The 20,192-nt window shown below is 43.0% G+C and overlaps 3 protein-coding genes across 6 annotated transcripts in view; all 3 read left to right on the top strand.

The window, feature by feature from the left end:
• Positions 1-20,192, top strand: part of LOC126035461 (uncharacterized) — a 280,978-nt gene that overhangs the window by 54,756 nt on the left and 206,030 nt on the right. The window lies entirely within an intron of this gene.
• Positions 3,928-20,192, top strand: part of LOC126035506 (probable global transcription activator SNF2L2) — a 114,591-nt gene continuing 98,326 nt past the window's right edge. Inside the window, exons 1-2 of one of the 3 annotated variants that reach the window (XR_007504950.1) lie at positions 3,928-4,303; positions 10,323-10,446. The gene's annotated coding sequence lies outside the window, so the exon portion shown is untranslated. Of the gene's footprint in view, positions 4,308-10,322; positions 10,447-20,192 lie in introns of those variants that run through there. The other 2 variants (XR_007504949.1, XM_049794166.1) reach the window with 2 other exon arrangements.
• LOC126035494 (uncharacterized) lies at positions 6,630-10,520 on the top strand. The gene is made up of 2 exons (XM_049794140.1): positions 6,630-8,011; positions 10,440-10,520. Exons 1-2 carry the CDS (start codon positions 7,286-7,288, stop codon positions 10,470-10,472), a joined length of 759 nt encoding a protein of 252 aa, XP_049650097.1. The 5' UTR covers positions 6,630-7,285; the 3' UTR covers positions 10,473-10,520.

Genomic DNA, 20,192 nt, shown 5'->3' with positions numbered 1-20,192 from the left:
TAACCGACGAGGTCTTTTGCCATTGCAGTTGTGGCAAATGGACGTCACCCATGTCACGTGGTTTGGTGCAAAGCGTTCTGTGCATGTGTGTATTGATACCTATCCTGCTGCCATGTGGGCCACGGCACGAACTGGAGAAAAGGCCTTACATATTGAATGACATCTTCACACTTCTTTTGCAGTACTGGGTGTGCCTAAAGAAATTAAGACGGACAACGGCCCAGCCTACGGTTCTACACGATTTGCTCGATTTTGTAATTTGTGGGGAATTCATCATGGTACCGGTATTCCACATCTTCCCACAGGACAGGCTATTGTCGAATGGGCCAACCAAACCCTAAAAGAACATGCTGCAAAAACAAAAAGGGGGAACCCAGGGCTTACTCCCAGAGGAACGATTGGCCAAAGACTTATTTGTGCTAAATTATCTTAGATTGACAGGTGATCACAAAGACCCACCGATGGTAGTGCATCATGTTCTTTTACAGGCAGAAAGGACGCAACAAAGTACAGGAATCATGGTAATGTATAAGGACCCAGAATCCGGGAAATGGTGCGGATCAGCAGAAGTAAAACTTACTGGGAGATCCCGGCTAAGTGGGTCAAGCCATGGCTTCGCACTGATGCTGGACCCGGAATTGTCCCAATGGCGACTGGCACGGCACCGGCGGGTGCTGAAGCCACTGATCCGACAGATTCTAACTAATAGAGTATTACTAGTGGACACTGAGTCCTTCAGAGAGGTTTTTAGAACAGCGTGCCTTATTGTATATAGAACTTGCTTTAGGTAAAAAGTGTGTTAAGCATAATTTGATTAAACATAGTGTGATTACAGGAAGACAGTGTGGGGTAAATGTAAAAGTTAGTTAAAGCCAAAATTAGGGGTAAAGTCTATTTCCATTAATAACCTGGGAACGAGGTTGATTGTGTTTCCACAGATACAGGCCCACGACGGACTCCTGTTCGATTTGCACGACCATCGTCATCTGGAGCATCATAGATGATGTGGCAATATGAATACCACCTCAGCCAAAAACTAATGTATAGGTCACCTTGGCTAACATAACAGGTCAAGATTCTCTGCGCATCGCAACTGTATCGTAAAGCCCACGAACCAATAGACAAGATGGCTATGACTCGTGCAGCGCGCCTGGCCAGCGAGCGCATGCGTCATAGATTGCAACCGAGGCGGACTTTTGGCACCCGCTGGCCACGTGTGCTAAAACCCGTTCCTCTGCAAATGTATAAATACCGGGATTTTCCGAAGAGCATCGGGCTGGTGTACGGTGAGGCCATCGTTGCCTCTGTGGGGACGCCCAAGGAAAGCTGGCACCTACCGATTGCTGGGCTGAGTTCGTGGAGCAAGATGGCACAAGAATGTATGGATGGTTCATCTTCCTCATAGTCCTCATGGTCTGGGTCATTAGGGGTAACAGGTTGGCTCAAAGAATTATGGGCATTATTGTAGTTACTGTGATTGTAGCTATTGTAATAGTTTTACCTTGTTCAGCTTATTAAGGAAAATGGCATCCCAAGTTATTAAGTAAGCCTGGATTGCTCAAAAACAAAAAGAGGGAGAAAGATTTAAACAGAGACCTACAGTGGATTCGACCTTGTTGTGGTATTACAAATACAGACTTACAGCCGCTGCTGGATTTATTGCGGGGCAGCGATAGTTTAACTTCTACAAGACAACTAAGTGCACCGGGACGGCAAGCCTTGACAGCAATTGGACAAAAAATCACATCCTCCATGTCTGGCAGATACGTTCCTGATTTCCCCATAAATTTGAAACCTTATGCTGAGATTGATATGGAACACACTGACTGTAGTAAGCAGCATGACAGTGACACCGGTGATTGATCCACATCGGTTAACGCCATGGGACAGTAAGAATATTTGGGTGTCACTAGCTAAAGCTATTAATCAAACCTCTTTTTGTGTGCTTATGTATTTTATTAGGTATAATGTTGTTTTTACTGTGTTTAATTAATTGTGTTCACAGATCTTTGCAAAGGGCAATACAGCAGGTGTTAAAATTTTACCTCAATCTATTCACAAACAGATAAATTGGCTGAAGAAACATACACAAAGATCCAGCAAGAAACTAGTTGGTTTGATGGGGTGTTAGAGTCAATATTTGGTGGGATAACACCACGGCTAATGTCATTGATTAAGGAAGCCTTACGATGGTTGGGTATATTGATATTAATCTGTGTAATAGTTAAAATTGCGTATGGGTACATGATGAGAGGAGTCTCAAAGCTGACACACCAAGCTCTACTCGCACAAAAAGAAAAAGGGGGAATTGTTGGGAAGTGGCTTGCTGAAAAAGGACATGGGCCTGTGGAAAAGTTGTGCGAGCAGAGTTCTGTGTGAAAGAATGTCAGTTTGAGCAACAAGACTAGGCCTTGGCTGAAAATAGCTGGCTTTGCTGATATCAGGAGAAAAACAACAGCTGGTCTCGCTGTTATCAGGAGAAAGACAGGGACGGTGTGACCTTGGCATAACTTCACAAGTAACTTTTGAAGAAGTTCCCATGAGAAAGTTACGGAACACGCATAGCTGCAAATCACAAGTGGGTGTGTTTTAGTAATGAATAAACATTAGCAATGTACCAATCATATGAGGACTAGTAGGCATAATTATTGCAAACTGTATAAATATGAGCTATCCGTGGAAATAAATTTGAATCACTTCTATCACTCATATTGGGTCGACTTATGTGCATTCCTCCGCCGCTCCAACAGTATCTGGGGGCTGTTTTCTTGTAGGCAGATTTTTACTGACTCCCTGATTCTGTAGGGTTTCCTTTAATCGTACGGTTAGGGAGGCTTGGGAACTGTCAGATGGCTGATTAATATCAGCAGTCCCAGGGAGTGGAGCAGAAGTCAAGGGCACAGGAGCAGGCGGATAAGCTCCAAAAAGTCTCTCTTGCTGCATTATGTTTTTCTCCCCGCTTTTCTCTTTCGCTTGCGGTTGGAGAGAGAGAGAGAACAGCAAAAGCAGACGCAGACACTTTACGATCTGCTTTCATTTCTTGCAGAGTTGTCTTAATCAATTTCCATAAAGTTGCAAGACCTTTAACTTCTTTAGACCCATCACTAATTTCATCCCATAGGGAGGTTCCGATAGCTTCCCAGGTACTAAGCTCAAAAGCTGTACCCACACTAATTAAAAGGTTTCTGTCCTTGCTCCATTGTAGGAGCCACTTTAAACAAGCTTTATCACATTTTTTACCTCTCTCTGAGAGTATATGTTGGAGGAGCTTAACTACCGCTTCTTCTTCTTTGGAAAGCGTAGACCTCATCTCCTCCCCCGACCGCTCACCTCCTGTATGAGCGAGTCCTTTTTAATATCTGTCTCTGTTTTTTCAACCAGCCTCATAAATGTCTTTACGGCTGCCTTTTCCCTCACAGATGCTGTGAAACCCATTGCCGCCTTTTACCACGTAAGCTTACGATTTCCTGCCACTCTCGAGCAGCCCGGCGCTTTCTTCCAAGCCCACCGGAATCCACGGCAATTTCCCCCACCTTTTCAGTAGTGTTCCCTCTTGTTCCTTAACGGATCACATCAGAGGTCGCCAGATGTAGGGTTGTAATAAGTAACTGTAGGTAATTTGCTGATCAAACAAGTTAAGCAAGGGAAACGAACTTGTTACACCAGATATGGGAACATCCTGTTTTGACAAGAAAAACTTAACCACAATGTTATTTACTGCCATGAGAACGGAACCTTACAGTTTAGCAATTGTTTAAAAGAATGCTGATGTTGGGCTGCACTACTGTGTTATCATGACAACCTATATCCTTGTTTAAATTTATGTAAACTGTGTAAGCTTTCGACATACCTTGTGAATTTACCAAAAGCGAGCATAAATCCTGAGGAAGTCACGATTACGGAAGAAGGCGAGGGGCGTACCGAAGACGGAAACCGACCTCGGTGAAAATAAAAGGGACTGCTTGGCTTGCCTAATTTCGCAAGCCTTGGTGGAGCTGCTACTCCCCGGCCGCCCAGCGCGCTGCTTTGTTTTCCTACCTTAATAAATATTTAGTGAATACAATTTGAACTCGATTTGTCTCAATTCAAATATAACAAATTTGGTGCTGTGACTCGGATCCAGACAGCTGGCTTGGAAATTCGGTTCTGGGAAGGCGCCCCATCTTTGGATGGTCCCAGAGGAGATTCCGACTTATCTCACCTGGATTTTCCGAACTGAGTTAGGAAAGCAAAGAAAAGAGAAAAGAGATACTGCAGTTCCACGTAATTTTTTGTGCACAAAGAGCCGGACGAAGACTTGGGAGTGAGTAAGTATATTGCGGTTCCGTTTGGTTGGGGATTGGGTACCCAGCGTGTGAGTGACTGAGACGTTCACCGGACTTAGTAGTCCGCCGAACGAAGTGAGTGTGGACCTCCCAGTAGTGCAGTTCTCATTGTCTGCGAGGACGTGGGCCACGAACAGAGGGAAGCGAACGTTTTGAGAGCGAGAGAAAGCACGTCTGGAAGATGGGACAAAAGAAAAATAAGACTTCTGGTCCCATGCAGGACAAGCGGGGCGGGGTTGGGCTCCCAGAAATACCCCCAGATAGCCTTTTAGGAATAATGATTCAATATTGGGATAGTTCCCCAGCCCGAAAGGGAAAATCAAAAGAGAAAATGGTATACTATTGTATGGAAGTATGGGGAGGGAAACAGATAAGGAAGGATTTATACTGGCCTATTTATCGGTCAATTGAAGACTGGATTTGCCAGCAGTTAAACTTGTATGTCAACAACAAAGAACCATTTAATAAGGAGGAAAGTGAATATGCTTTCCTATGGATTCTGGCCACCGCCCAAACTGCTAATTTATTTTCATTAAAAGAAAAGAATAGGGAGAAAAAGAAACGGAAGAATAGGGATGAACCGCCTGTACCTCCCCTGCTTTATATCCCACTTCCTCTTCCCCCTCATGACCCTGATCCAGGTCCATTACCTACAGCACCCTAGGAACCTGAGGGAGAGCCCCCCCCTCCTAATCGCAGAATTACTAGGAGTCAGACTCGGGAAAATAGGGAACAGAATCTCTTATATCCTTTAAGAGAGACTGCCATGGAAGAGCCACGGCCAGGGGTGGGATTCATCTCCATACCCCTGAGTTCCGGGGATGTGAGAGAATTTAAGAAGGAAATGGGCCATTTGTTAGAAGATCCCCTAGGAGTAGCAGAACGGTTTGATCAATTCCTCGGGCCCAATGTTTATACTTGGGATGAGATGGAGTCTATTTTAAAGATCTTGTTTACGAGTGAAGAACGAGGAATGATTAGAACTGCAAGAATGAGGCATTGAAATCAGACATCAGCAGGGTCCCGCTGGGGATGTAAAATGGCCTTTACAACGACCCAACTGGAATAATTAAGACCCCACGCGTAGGAACAACATGGTTGATCTCCATGATATGATAATTCAGGGAATTAGGGATTCTGTACCCCGAGGACAGAACATTAATAAAGCCTTTAACGAACAACAGAAGAAGGATGAGACCCCTATGGAATGGCTGGAGAGATTGAGAAAGAGTTTACAATTATATTCTGGGCTAGACCCCGATAGCCAGGTGGGTCAGGCTTTATTAAAAACTCAATTTGTAGCTAAATCTTGGACAGATATAAGAAAGAAGTTAGAAAAGATAGAAGATTGGCAGGAAAAGGGGTTAGATGAATTATTACGAGAAGCTCAGAAAGTGTATGTGAGAAGGGAAGAAGAAAGTCAGAGGAAACAAGCCAGAATTCTGATGGCAGCTGTAAGGGAAGGACAAAACCAGGACAGGAGAAGAGAAAGTCCGCGAAGGGGCCCAGTAGATCCAAGAAGGAGGAGAACTGGTTCACAAGAAGTAGAATGCTTCTATTGTCATAAGAAAGGACATTTGCAGAGAAATTGCCAGAAAAGAATGCAGGATGAAGAAATTTTTAAGGAAGACTAGAGGGGTCAGGGGCTCTATTTGCTGGGGACCCCTAAGGTTACTGAGCCCTTGATAAAATTGAAATTGGGTCCTCAGCATGAAGTGTTCGAGTTCCTCGTGGACTCAGGCACTGAAAGATCAACAGTCCAAAAATTACCATCTGGATGTGTTGAATCAAAGGATAAACTCCAAGTAGTTGGTGCAAAGGGGGAACCCTTCAAAGTGCCCCTGATAAGGAATGTAAAAATAGAAACTCCGAATAAATATGGAGTTGGAACATTTTTATTAGTCCCAGAAGCCGAATATAACCTTTTGGGACAAGACCTAATGGTAGAATTAGGAATCAATTTGGAAGTAGACCAAGAAAAATTAAAAATAAGACTATGTTTATTAACCGTGGAAGATGAAGCCAAAATTAATCCAGATACCTGGTATAGTCCGGGATCAGTAGGAAAATTAAATATTAAACCAATCACAGTCTCCATAAGAGACCCGGACCAACCAATTAGGATAAAACAGTATCCTATCTCCAGAGAAGGGAGAGAGGGGTTACAGCCAGTAATTGAGAGACTGTTGGCTCAAGGACTATTAGAACCTTGTATGTCACCTCACAGCACTCCCATATTACCTGTAAAGAAGCCGGATGGGTCTTATCATCTAGTACAAGATCTGAGAGCTGTAAACGAATGAACCATTACCTGGTTCCCTGTGGTAGCAAACCCGCACACTATACTTAATCGATTAAGTCCAGATTATAAATGGTATAGTGTTATAGATTTAAAGGATGCTTTTTGGACTTGTCCCTTAGAAGAAAATTGTAGGAATTATTTTGCTTTCGAATGGGAGGACCCCAAGACATATAGAAAACAACAACTACGGTGGACCGTCTTGCCTCAGGGATTTACAGAATCCCCGAATTTGTTTGGACAAGCTTTGGAACAGCTATTGGAATCTTATGAATTATGTCAGGAACTGATTTTGATACAATACATAGATGATTTATTGATTGCAGGAAAAACTCAAGAAGAAGTCAGAAATGAGAGCATCAAATTATTGAACTTTTTAGGCCTCAAGGGGTTGAAGGTTTCTAAATCCAAATTACAGTTTACTGAAGAAGAGGTAAAATATTTAGGGCATTGGCTCACGAAGGGACACAAGAAGTTAGATCTCGAAAGGGTGAAAGGAATTTTGTCTCTAACTACGCCCACTAATAAAAGACAGATAAGACAATTACTGGGATTATTAGGATATTGTCGACAGTGGATTGAGAATTATAGCAGTAAACTAAAGTTCCTGTATGAAAAACTAACTAAAAACGGGTTAGTAAAGTGGACCCCTGAAGATGAGATGCGTTGGGAGAATTTAAAAAGAAACCTGGTAGAAGCACCTGTCCTCATTTTACCTGATATACGTAAACCCTTTCAACTCTTTATCAATGTAGATAACGGAACAGCTTATGGGGTTTTGACTCAGGGGTGGGCAGGGCAAAAGAAGCCTGTAGGATATTATTCCAGAATACTGGACCCTGTAAGCCATGGGTGGCCCACTTGCCTGCAAGCAATAGTGGCCACTGCATTATTAGTAGAAGAAGTTGGAAAAGTCACCTTGGGAAGTGACCTGAAAGTATACACCCCCCACAACATTCGAGAAGTCTTGCAACAGCGAGCTGATAAGTGGCTTACAGACAGTCGGTTGTTGAAATATGAGGGAATTTTGATTAACTCCCCTAAGTTAGAAATGGAAACCACCTCTATTCAGAATCCTGCCCAGTTTCTATATGGAGAGCCTAGAGAGGATTTAACACATGATTGCCTCCAACTAATAAATTTGCAGACTAAAATACGAGAAGATTTAGAAGAAGAGGAGCTAGATGAAGGAGAAAAATTATTTGTGGATGGTTCCTCACGAGTGGTTGAGGGACAACGGAAATCGGGATATGCCATAGTGGATGGATTTTGTCGCCTTAAGGAGGCATGGCGACCTGGTTCAGGAACGGCACGGCGACCAACCCCAGGTCGCTCGGTCCATCAGCTCGCAGACACCAATGTGGTGGACGGCAAATGGCGTTTATTGGTGCGTAACACAGCATTATATAACTTGGGGTTACAACATCACTTCCGTCTGCTTGCATCATAAACTAAACGCTATTGGCTATCAGGAGAGGGGCTTTATCTTTCCATACAGCGCGATATCTTCCGGCCGCCTGGCCCTAACTACCTACATTTCCCCCCTCCCTATGCGTATTTAAATTGGCTAAAATATAACAATCTTGAAAGAATATATATATCGTAACCTTGGATAGAAAACATAACAACCTTAAAAAGTATATACATCACAAACTTGAATAGAAAACGTAAGGCACACTAAACAAGGTAGCTGGGGGGGTAACTGGGAGTAACAGGGTATAACTGGGGATAGCTAAAGGAAATTTTGAACAGGAACATTTTTAAAACAGTTGTCGGCGTTTTACCAACATGATGTTAACCTTTTCTAGCCGGCTCTTAACAAACGACACGAGCCTATTCAATATACCGGGTCCGAGAATCAATGCTACCACGATCATTATGATAGGAAAATCAAGACCACACAAAGGCATCGCAGCTCCCTCCCATGGGGGCTACATCGTCGTTGTTTGGTTTCTGCCAGTGTGGAATTCTCAGGCGCGGACAGGATGCTTGTCGGCTTGCCGTCCTCTCTTGCCACCGGGGTGTACGGGTTACGAGGACGTCCGATAATCTGGTCCTGTGGATAAAAACTCACAGCTTTCGGTAGTTTTATTCTGGAGGTCCGGTTTAATGGACTTAAGCGGACACCACTTAACTTTGCCATCTTTTCTGATAGCAGCATATCCTCGGCCCGTCAGGACTAGCTTCCACCCTGCTTAATCATGTCCGCGATACTTGACCCCACTGGCAGTGATCGTAGGATTTCTTTGGTTGCTGAATTACACTGCTGACGTAAACATTCTGCTATGACCGGGCCTTTTGCCTCCGCAGGCACCGCTGCTTGGAGACGGTCCACAAATTGCGTAAAACTCTCGCTTTCACTTTGTTTTATTGTGGACCATGGCGATGGCTTGGCAATAACTCTAGAGGCTGTGCGGATAGTTTCTCTGGCCGCACGAGTAGTTCTCATAACTTCATGGGCCCGCAGGCCCTGGGCCTGTGCCTGGGGGGTGATCATTGTTGGGTCTGTACCCATCAGCCGCTATAGGCTGGAGCCATGTAGCGGGTGATCCGCCCCGGTTACTTGGGCTAGTTTTCTCGCACAGTTCTCCTCCCATTCTTGTTTAAAAACAATCACCCCTGCCCTGTCAAAGATCAGTCTACAAGTTTGTTTTATATCGAACAGGAGCATATCATCTCCCCCGAAGACACCATCTATGAGGGTGAAGACCATGGCAGAATTAAGCCCTTTATCCGCAATTGCCTTGACAATCGCTTGTATATCCTTAGGGTTTATGGGCGAGTGAACCCTCTGTCCCCCATCTGTCACCCGGACCGGGAACGCTAGCACGGCTGATGGGGCCCAGTCGGCACATGTGATCTTTATTTTCCTCCAGTCCGTGAGAGGGATTTCTCCCCCTCGCGGTTTTTCTTTAATTTGGATAGGAATATTTTGGCTCTTAACTCTGTTTGTTTCCGTTTCATCTTCCTCTAAGTTTGAATCAGTTGCGAGCCACTCGTCCGAGCTAGCGTCTGGTATGGAGTCGGAACTCGACTAACTAATTACTTTCGGTTTCCTGTGCCTTTTTGTCGGGCTCCGGCCCCGCCCGCTTCCCTTGAGGGCGGGCCGCTCTCTCCCTCTAGGCTCGCCCCTCAACCTTGGTTCACCCTTCCCTCTGGGTTTGCACCGCCCTCCTGGCTCGTCCTTCCCTCTTGGTTCGCCCCGCCCTCTGCTCCGCCAGGGGTTTGCCCTACAAGGGCATTTTTCCAGATGGCCGCCCTGATTGGCTTTCCACCCTTCGCTCGCGCTCCCCTCCCCTTCCCGGTCACTCCCACCACCTTTCTCTTTCTCGCTCTCCTCCCCCTTCCATCCATGTGCGCCCGTCAATGCCAGCGCTTCCTCCCTGTTCCCGCCATAGGCACCCTCGCCCCGCCCTCTGCCTTTCTGGTCGGCGCGACCTTGGGGCGCGTAGGGCGGTGGTCTAACCCAAACTTCCTCAGAGTCTGGTTTTTCCGCGGCGAGCCTAGCCTCCTCGGCTAATCCGCCCCAGAAGGATTTAGCTCGTTTCTGTCCCTCCATAAGTGGGTAGGGGTTCGGGAGTTGAGGGTGTAATGAACGGGTTAACTTTGTTCATGAAATCGGTAAGGGAAAAGAGACATATTGAGAGTTAGCAGATGCCTTGTGTAAATAACAAAACTTTCTTAATTGGTGCGTAAAGGTCACGGGAAGAGGGCAATGGCTATAACTTACTAGCTAAGGAGGGAAAAGAACAACAACTATAATTTACCAGATAACGGGATGGGCTCCACCAAGACTGCATTTTTCTATATCAAAGGACATTATATATCAAAAAGACACTCGTCCTTGAGAAGATAGACCGAATCTGCCTAGTGACAGACCTGCACGAATGAAGAAAGAAGCAGCAGGACAAGGCGGAGACTTGCAAGAAAGAGATACATGGAATGTATATAAGGAATGTAACTATAACCTAAAGTTGCGAGCTTGTGGCGGAGCACTGCCTCCCCGGCCGCCCAGTGCTGTTTTGCTCTTTTATCGCTTGCTAATAAATTCGACTTTTTTTTCACTACAAATTGGTTCCTCCAATTTGTCACGAGCGTCTATAACAGAGGGGACGCGTCACCCTCTTGCAGATCTTTAGGCTCAGCAGAATCGTTATCATCTGGGGGGTGCAAAGTCTGCATGGCTGCCCCAACTCCTAATTTCGGGGTGGACAACAAGCAGTTCTTTGCTGCCCTCCAGGTATCCTGTTCTTGTATAGCCTTCTGCAGGGCTTGTACAACTTTCCCCCACGACTTAAGGTTTTTTCCACAACCCGAGGACATCGTCTCCTCGGCTAACGCTTTAGTGCATTTATCCCACACTTCGGGGTGGAGAATATCCACCGGATCATCAATGACCCCAATTTGCAAAAGCCTCGCAACTGCGAGAGTAAAATCTTTGGGTTTACAATCGATACCCCACTGCTTATGTAATTGTGATACAACCTTCACAAGGGCTTCCATCCTCCTTGTTGGTCCGGGAGTGTCCTCCCCGCTGGGCTGGTCCTGCCGCTCCGGCCGCCGTTCACCTGTCCAGGCGACAATTCCCGGGTTTCGGCACCACTTGTCGCCTTAAGGAGGCGTGGTGACCTGGTTCAGGAACGGCACGGCGACCAACCCCAGGTTGCTCGGTCCATCAGCTCACAGACACCAATGTGGTGGACGGCAAATGGCATTTATTGGTGCGTAACACAGCATTATATAACTTGGGGTTACAACATCACTTCTGTCTGCTTGCATCATAAACTAAACGCTATTGGCTATCAGGAGAGGGGCTTTATCTTTCCATACAGCACGATATCTTCCGGCCGCCTGGCCCTAACTACCTACAGGATATACTTCTCAGATAAAAGAATCAGGGCCATTAAGCAAAACTTGGTCCGCTCAAGCGTGCGAGTTATATGCTATGCTGAGGGCATTAAAGCTCTTAGAGAATAAGATCGGAACTATTTATACAGATTCAAAATATGCCTTTGGAGTGGTACATACGTTTGGGAAAATTTGGGAAGAGAGAGGTTTAATTAATACCCAGGGAAAGGGATTAGTCCACGAAAAGTTAATCCTAGAAGTTTTAAAGGCATTAAGAGGCCCACTAAAGATAGCCATAGTTCATGTAAAAGGACATCAAAAAGGGCTAACTCCTACTGTGAGAGGAAAATCTAGCCAACGCAGAAGCAAAACGAGCTGCGTTATTAGTAGTCCAGACCTTCAGAGAAGAACCTGAAAAACTAAGATTAAATAAGACTTTCACTCTCCAAGAAATGGAAAAGCTTAAACAAATTGGAGCAAAAAGAGATGGTGATAGATGGCTGTTACCAGATGGCAGAGAAATTCTCCCTAAGGGATTAGCCCAGGGGATACTAAACAGATTACACCATAAGACTCATTAGGGAATTCAGGCCTTGGTGGATCAATTTGAAATAAATTATGCCTGTGTCGGCATACATAGTTTAGCTAAAAGAATCTTAGAAGGATGTTTAACCTGTCATAAAGTGAATAAGCGACAATTGAGAGAAAAGGTTCAAGGAGGTCGTGAATTGGCTAAAAGACCTTTTGAGAAAATACAAGTAGATTTTACCGAGTTGCCAAAGGTTGGGAGATATCAGTATTTATTGGTCTTGGTTGATCATCTTACGCACTTTGTAGAAGCCTTTCCAGTACTAAAGGCAACTGCAAAAACGATTATTAAAATTCTCTTAGAAGAAATTATTCCGAGGTATGGGACTATTACAGTAATTGACTCAGACCGAGGCCCCCATTTCACATCTAAGATAATCAAAGAAACAACTGAATTGTTCGGTACAAAATGGGAATACCACACTCCCTGACACCCACAGAGTTCGGGGAAGGTAGAGAGAATGAACGGAGAGATAAAGAAACACCTGACCAAACTTATGGTAGAAACGAAAATGAATTGGGTTAAATGCTTACCATTGGCTTTGATTTACATTAGAACTCAGCCAAGAACAGATACTGGTATATCCCCCTTTGAAATGCTGTATGGAACACCCAAAGGTTGAAGACAAAATTTTAACAGAATATATTTTAGAACTTACAAAAAGGAGACAGGAACTAAGAAAGAAAGGGTTAGTAGTACAAAGACCTCCCTTGGACATTTCCATACACCGAATTCAGCCTGGGGACCAGGTACTCATAAAAACTTGGAAAGAGACCTCCCTAATACCCCGTTGGGAGGGACCCTTTGTTGTTCTGCTTACCACAGATACTGCCGTACGAACTGCAGAAAAAGGATGGACGCACGCCAGTAGGATAAAAGGACCCATTTTCCCAGAAAATTGGACCGTGACGTCGGAACCCGGGGACCTCCAGATAAAATTGCAAAAGGATAAAGTGGTAAATGACACAACCCCAGGGAAAAGTAAGAGATAGTTTATATCAGTAGTTCCAGATACCGCCGGGAAACACCATAAGAAAGGTGTGTTCTGCCCCTTGGCATAGTGAGTCGATACCTTATCAAACTGGGGGAAGTGGACTATATAAACTAACGGGAAGCCCTCAAGTTTTTCCTTTGTGTTGTGAAGTGGAGACCGAGATACCCGAGTTAAGTTGGACCGAAAACATCAATAGATATATACCCTGTCTGAAACACCCTACGCTAGAACACTCGAGTTGGGTTGCTTGTCAATGTTTAAATTGTAATATAATCTGGTATTGCGTATCCTTCCAAAGACAACCTTTTTGTATGAGATGTCGTAAAGATCATACTTGGGAACTGAGAGACCGAGTAGAAGTTTGTAAACTTTTCTGTGAATGGGAATTGTTAGTGCCTGAACTCTGGGAAGTATATGAAACAAATTGGCCAAAAGTGTTAAAGCAGTGTGCTGTAAGATTCACCTGGAAACGGGCTCAACAACAAAACAAGCAAAAACACATTTGAGAGGTAACAAATTCTTTAGACCTTAAAAATTATCATTACTGGAGAGGAAAAGGCGTGGTAAAAGGAAAGCCAGCAATATTCCCCTGAAGACTACCTGCTGCTGCTGAGAAGATATTAATATCCTGTTGCTCCCTGTAAAGGAGTAGACGAGGAAAAGCAGAGAGGTATTGAACAGTGGGGAAAATGAAAGCTGGTATCCTAGTAATGATGTTAATTAACATCACCATAGCAAATGACCACCAGCCTTTCAATTGGACCATTTCTAGATGGGATGATTCTAAACTCCTTAAGGTTAATATCACAGCAGGATCACCTTCCTTTAACATAACCAATTGTGAGTTAATGGGTCATGAGAACTGTAGTCCTTTCAATTTACGCCGCTGGGGATGGAATTCTAAAGCTACCTATTGGTGCCCCCGTTCGAACCCAGGACTTGGATATTGTAACTCCCCTTATGAATATTATTGTGCTTATTGGGGATGTGAGACTATTGCAATGGCCTGGGTACCTGGTAGGAAGGACAAGCATCTCAATGTTACTTGGGAACCGCACGGGTGCGACCAACCAGGATATGCCCAAGGTGGTAATGTGTGGAAAAGAGGAAACTGTACATCTCTAAAAGTCACAATATTGCAACCCTGAGACAACGGATGGTTAATAGGGCGAATTTGGGGCGTAAGATATTGGCAACCTGGGACTGATACAGGGGTCTCAATATTAATTCAGAAGCGGGAAGTTACAATGTCGCAAGCAATAGGGCCCAATCGGGTTATTAATAGGCAAAAGAAGAAAAAGAAAAGGCCAAGGGTAAAGAACCCTTGGGCCTCAGTCACCCCAGAGGAATACTCATTCCCTACAAGTGAATCAATCTTTACAAGTGAAGTGGAAGGGGAACCCAAAGATGATAAACCCTTATGAGCTGTAATGCAAGCAGTTTATCAGGCTTTAAATGAAACAAATCCAAATTTTACCACTTCCTGCTGGTTATGTTATGACATAGAGCCTCCTTTTTATGAAGGCATAGCTTTATCTTCCCCATATAACACCTCTACTGAAGAAAGTCCCTCCCAATGTAAGTGGAACAAACGAAAGGTAGGAATCACCCTCCAACAAGTAAGAGGGAGTGGTTGGTGTATAGGAAAAGCCAGGGAAAAACAACGAAAACTATGTATGAACCAGACACGAAATTTTACCAAAGATATTAAATGGGTCTTGCCTAGTGCAGGAGCATGGTGGATATGTTCCCAAACAGGGTTAACTCCGTGTTTGTCTACTACGATTCTAAATAATAACAAATCTGAATTTGGTGTGCAAATTTCTGTGGTACCCCGGATTCTCTTACACAAAGAGGAGACTATGTATGTACACTGGGGCAATATAGGACACAACATCAAGAAAAGAGAACCTTTTACTGCTATTACGATAGCCACTTTAATAGAGTTAGGGGTTACAGGAACAGCGACAGGAATAACTTCCTTAGTGCAACAACAGCAGGGTCTAACATCTTTAAGAGCTGCGGTAGACGGAGATCTGACCCGCATAGAAAAATCTATTTCCTATTTGGAAAAATCACTAACCTCATTGTCAGAAGTAGTTTTACAGAATCGTAGAGGATTAGATCTTTTGTTCTTGCAACAAGGAGGATTATGTGCTGCCCTAGGTGAAGAATGTTGCTTTTATGCCGACCATACAGGGGTAGTAAGAGATTCATTAGCCAAATTCAGAGAAGGATTAGAGAAAAGAAAACGAGAACGGGAGGCTCAATCCTCCTGGTATGAATCTTGCTTTAATCAGTCACCATGGTTGACTACCTTAATTTCTACCTTAGTGGGACCCCTCATAATGTTGCTACTAGCGCTGACTTTTGGACCTTGTATCATCAATAAATTTGTAACCTTTGTTAAAAGCAGGTTGGAAAAAGTGCAGTTAATGGTGATGAAGCAATCAGAGTTGAAATAGAAAGTTCTATCAAACAAAAATCCTGAATTAGATGCAGCACGCGAAATTTTATCAAGGTTTAATCAACAAATCACTGATAAATAAAAGAAGGGGGGGATTGTAATAAGTAACTGTAGGTAATTTGCTGATCAAACAAGTTAAGCAAGGGAAACGAACTTGTTACACCAGATATGGGAACATCCTGTTTTGACAAGAAAAACTTAACCACAATGTTATTTACTGCCATGAGAACGGAACCTTACAGTTTAGCAATTGTTTAAAAGAATGCTGATGTTGGGCTGCACTATTGTGTTATCATGACAACCTATATCCTTGTTTAAATTTATGTAAACTGTGTAAGCTTTTGACATACCTTGTGAATTTACCAAAAGCGAGCATAAATCCTGAGGAAGCCACGATTACGGAAGAAGGCGAGGGGCGTACCGAAGACGGAAACCAACCTCGGTGAAAATAAAAGGGACTGCTTGGCTTGCCTAATTTCGCAAGCCTTGGTGGAGCTGCTACTCCCCGGCCGCCCAGCGCGCTGCTTTGTTTTCCTACCTTAATAAATATTTAGTGAATACAATTTGAACTCGATTTGTCTCAATTCAAATATAACAGGGTTTAGGGTTATTCCATGCGGGGCCTGCATGACAATATGATGATTAAAGTCGCCAGTTTATTGAGCCTAACTGATCATTCTTATACAATTCTCTAAGTTCCTTAGAAGCTCTGATTGGTTGCTGCATGCAAGCATTTGGTGTCCATGCACACAAACAAAATGTGATTGGTTATATTGACACTGTACACGTGTATAAACATAAGATACAGTTAGTTATACTCACTCTGTACACGTGCATAAACATAGGACATAATTGGCTATATTAATATATATAATATAATATATAATTGGCATGCGAAACTTGTCTCAGTCTAATTGGTCAAGATAAACTGCCGAATTGAGGTTGTTTGTGCCAAGTTCCCTTTATCGTGGAATGCGCACCTGTGTTTTTCTAATTGGGATCTTTCTTTTTCTGTCTTCTTGTTTATTCTGTTCAAGGCCTTCTAACGGCATCTGGAATGCTCTTGCGACCATGAGCTACTTTCAGGCCCAGTCACTAAGTGCCATATAACTGACTCCTACAGTGCACAGTCGCAGGACTCAAACCTCATTCTGCTGACCAATTCGATGTGCTCAGTCTTGGGCCTGCAAATCCTATTAGGCAAAGAATATGGAATGATGTGTAACGTAACCGTGCTACACAAATCACTCCCTGCTTAAAGGATACCGTAATGTTGGGTTTTATCAGCATAACAAAAAGAAGTGTTCAAGCTACAGCCCACCACAATTCATCTAGCTCATTCCTGATTATCCTATTTCTTGGGAGTTCATCAGACCCAGGCAGGCAAAAAGTAAGTTATGCAGAAGGATGGGGAAGTTTGATGTGTACCTCAAGGAGATTTGATTTTGGGAGAGAATAGCCAGTGAATTAGGCTGTATGATATTAACTGCTAAATAACCTGCCAATGTATGTCATTGTATCTATGGTGTCTATATGCTATATCAAGGGTATTACAGTAAGAATTACCCAAATGACTGAAGGATGGACTTTGAAACTGACCCAAGTACAACAGTGATGGAAGTTGAACTGGCACCCAGCGATTTCCTCAAGATCAACATCTTCGACCTGCAGACCAAGGGTGTGGGTTACACCAAATATACCAGCCGCAAGCTCCAGAGGCAGCATGCAACAACCCAACACCTCACACCATCTCTCCTATCCTGAAGGACTGTTACAACAGATGGAGCCCACAAGTCATGGACTAAATAAAATTGATAGACACATTAAAGAGATAACCCATAGACTAAGAAAGTGCTATTTGTGTGTAGAGGGGTGTCTATATATATATATGTATATAAGACAAGGAAAGTGGTAGTGATTAATTAGAGAATGTAGAATCTGGGCATGATGTAGATCGTATAGAATAAGGGGTGGATAATGTCCTGGGTTCAGCTGTGATAGAGTTAATTTTCACAGGAACTTGGGAAGGGGCACAGCCAGGGCAGCTGACCTGAACTAGCCAAGGAGCTATTCCATACCATGTGACATCATGCTCAGTATATAACTGGGGAGCGGGCTGGGGGGTGCTCTCTCGGCTTTCGGTGGGGGAAGTGGCGGAGCGTCGGGTTCCGGGTGGTGAGCAGTTGCACTGTGTATCACTCGTGTTGTATGTTCTTTTATTAGTACCGTTGTTGTTGTAACTTTTCTTTTTGTGTTGTCCCAGTAAATTGTCCTTATCTCAGCCCTCGAGGTTCTGGGTTTGTTTGTTTGTTTGTTTGTTTTTCTTTTCTCCTTTCTGATTCTCCTCCCCATCCCACGGGAGGGGGGCGGGGAGGACAGGAGTGAGCGAGCGGCTGCTTGGTCCTTTGTTACCGGCTGAGCTGAAACCTCAACACCTAATCCAGCAATTGGCTATATTTTCAATATACTGTCAGGCCAGCCCAAAAGAAGTAACTAGTACTTTAGTTTCCTTTTTATTTTAAAAATGTATCTTGCTCGTTCAAGGCTGAGCTTGATTATACTTTTCCCATGTTCTCAGTCACATTTATAGTGACTTTAAAGTCTTATAGGAATTTTAACTTGACATAAAATATATTTGTTCTCTTAGTTTTTTTTAATCTCATACAAATTTGTGCTTTAGTCTAAACTCCACTTGAAACATTGGATTTATCAGTAAGTGATGTCTTCAGTGTTATTCTGGTCTACAGAAACCTTTGCAGGTCTAGAAATAGATGTATATAAACCTAAATTGCCAAGTTTGCAGAACAACTGCTCTTTGACTGACTGTATTTTTAGTTACCTTCGTTATTCTATTTGAAAAGCAGTTACCTTTTAAGAACATCACTGAAAATAGAACTGTGGTAAAATAATGAAAAATACTATACTGAACATTGAATCTGTCTGCTATCTAAATTTACAAACATTACAGCGATAAGACTTCAGGAAAGAACTAGATTACAGGTTCCACAGTTATTCTATGCCAATGTTTCCATTGGTCTTCTGTATATAAGGTGTGTATTTCTGATCACTTCTTCTGAGTAGATAACATTGAATTGCAGTGTTTAGTTTATGAAAATGAGGTATGTCTACAATTGCACACAGTAATATTTTTCTCTTTGAAGTTGGACTAGATGATTGTTGTAGGTACCTTCCAACTGAACTATTCTATATAATTTTTCCCCTTCAGCACCTTTAGGTTTCTTTTGTTAAAGCATAATAGGTATAAAGCTTATATCTTTATCGCACACGTTTTTTCTTTTAAAAATTGATACCATGCTAAAATCTTCAGGAATGGCATTAGGCTTTTAAAACCTGAAAATCTATCAAACTGCAAAATGCAGTGCTTATCATTTATGCTGAACAGTACAATGTTAGCCCTCTTTCTTTGCTTGCACCCCTTGACTACACCTATAGGCCAATATTTCTTCATTTATGCCCTGCAGGTGTTTAAGCTTTTGGGGGACCTCTAACCAATACCAGAACTGTGGCTTGGAAACCCTTCTGCCACTTGCTAGTTTAGGGCTAATTTCACTGTGAATAACGTTTGGTGATGTTATCAAGATTGTGTGTGGGGTGGTTAATTTTTTTCGCTACTGCTGCTAATATGTATTTACCATAGGAAAGCAGGTCTTTCTAGCCTTCTAAATTGTTATGACTGTTTAGCTATTAAAAAAAGTAGCTTCTCTGCAATATAATTGTTAGCAGTTCTAATTCCCAGCTTTTCTTTCAGCTGACTTTTAAGATGTAGTTCAATGTTACAGCTAACACATAGCTGCTATGAAAATGGGCCTTGGCCACGTACTCTTGCTGTGTCCCTACTGCTCGGATAAATGCTCGTCTGAGTCTTCAGTGAGCTGGTTAGATAGTTACAGCCAGGTTCTGTTTGTGGGGGTTTTTTTTGGTACAGTGCAATTTATTATTTTTTTCTACTAGATTATTCAGCCGGCTCTTTTTAGGTATTTGCTTCAGAAAACCAGTGGTGTGGCTAGAGGGCCCCCTTTTGACAGCACCTAGCCATTAAATAAATTATAGGTTCAGACTGAGCCTTCAGAAAATGTGGCAACACTAAGCTATTGACTGTTGATAATGATTCATAAGTAGCGTAATATACTGCAATGGAGTGCTCCCACTACCACTGGATTCATACCCTAATTTTTTTTTTTTAATCCATCAACAATTCATTCAATTCTTTAAAAGCCAAAGGAGCACTTTTTTTTTTATGTAGCAAGATATTATCAACGTCTGTTACACTGAGTTTGCTACATACCTAATTTCTCTGATTATAGATGACAAAAATGCTCTTGGACACTTGCTTTCCAAAATGTTACATGCTAGTGGACTCGGATTTGATTATATTTTGTGCTCTATTAGTAGGTGTTCTATATGCTGAAATGAAGCTGATGGCCAGCGTGAGTCCCCTAGCAACCAATATAAAGAGTATAGATAGGAATTAATTTGTTAACAAATTTCCAGGCAGATTTCAATCCCATAATAAAGGTGCAGAGGAAAGTACAGTTAAAACCAACTTTTTTTTTTTTTTTTCTAGAGAGATAATTGGGAAAACTTAGTTCAGAAATACAAAAGCTGTATATTGTGAATAAAAGGATACAAGCCAATTCCAAGCAATTTAA

The sequence above is a fragment of the Accipiter gentilis genome, chromosome W, assembly GCF_929443795.1.
Source record: "Accipiter gentilis chromosome W, bAccGen1.1, whole genome shotgun sequence".
Taxonomy (NCBI): Eukaryota; Metazoa; Chordata; class Aves; order Accipitriformes; family Accipitridae; genus Astur; species Astur gentilis.
This window is presented reverse-complemented; position numbering and strand designations above follow the sequence as displayed.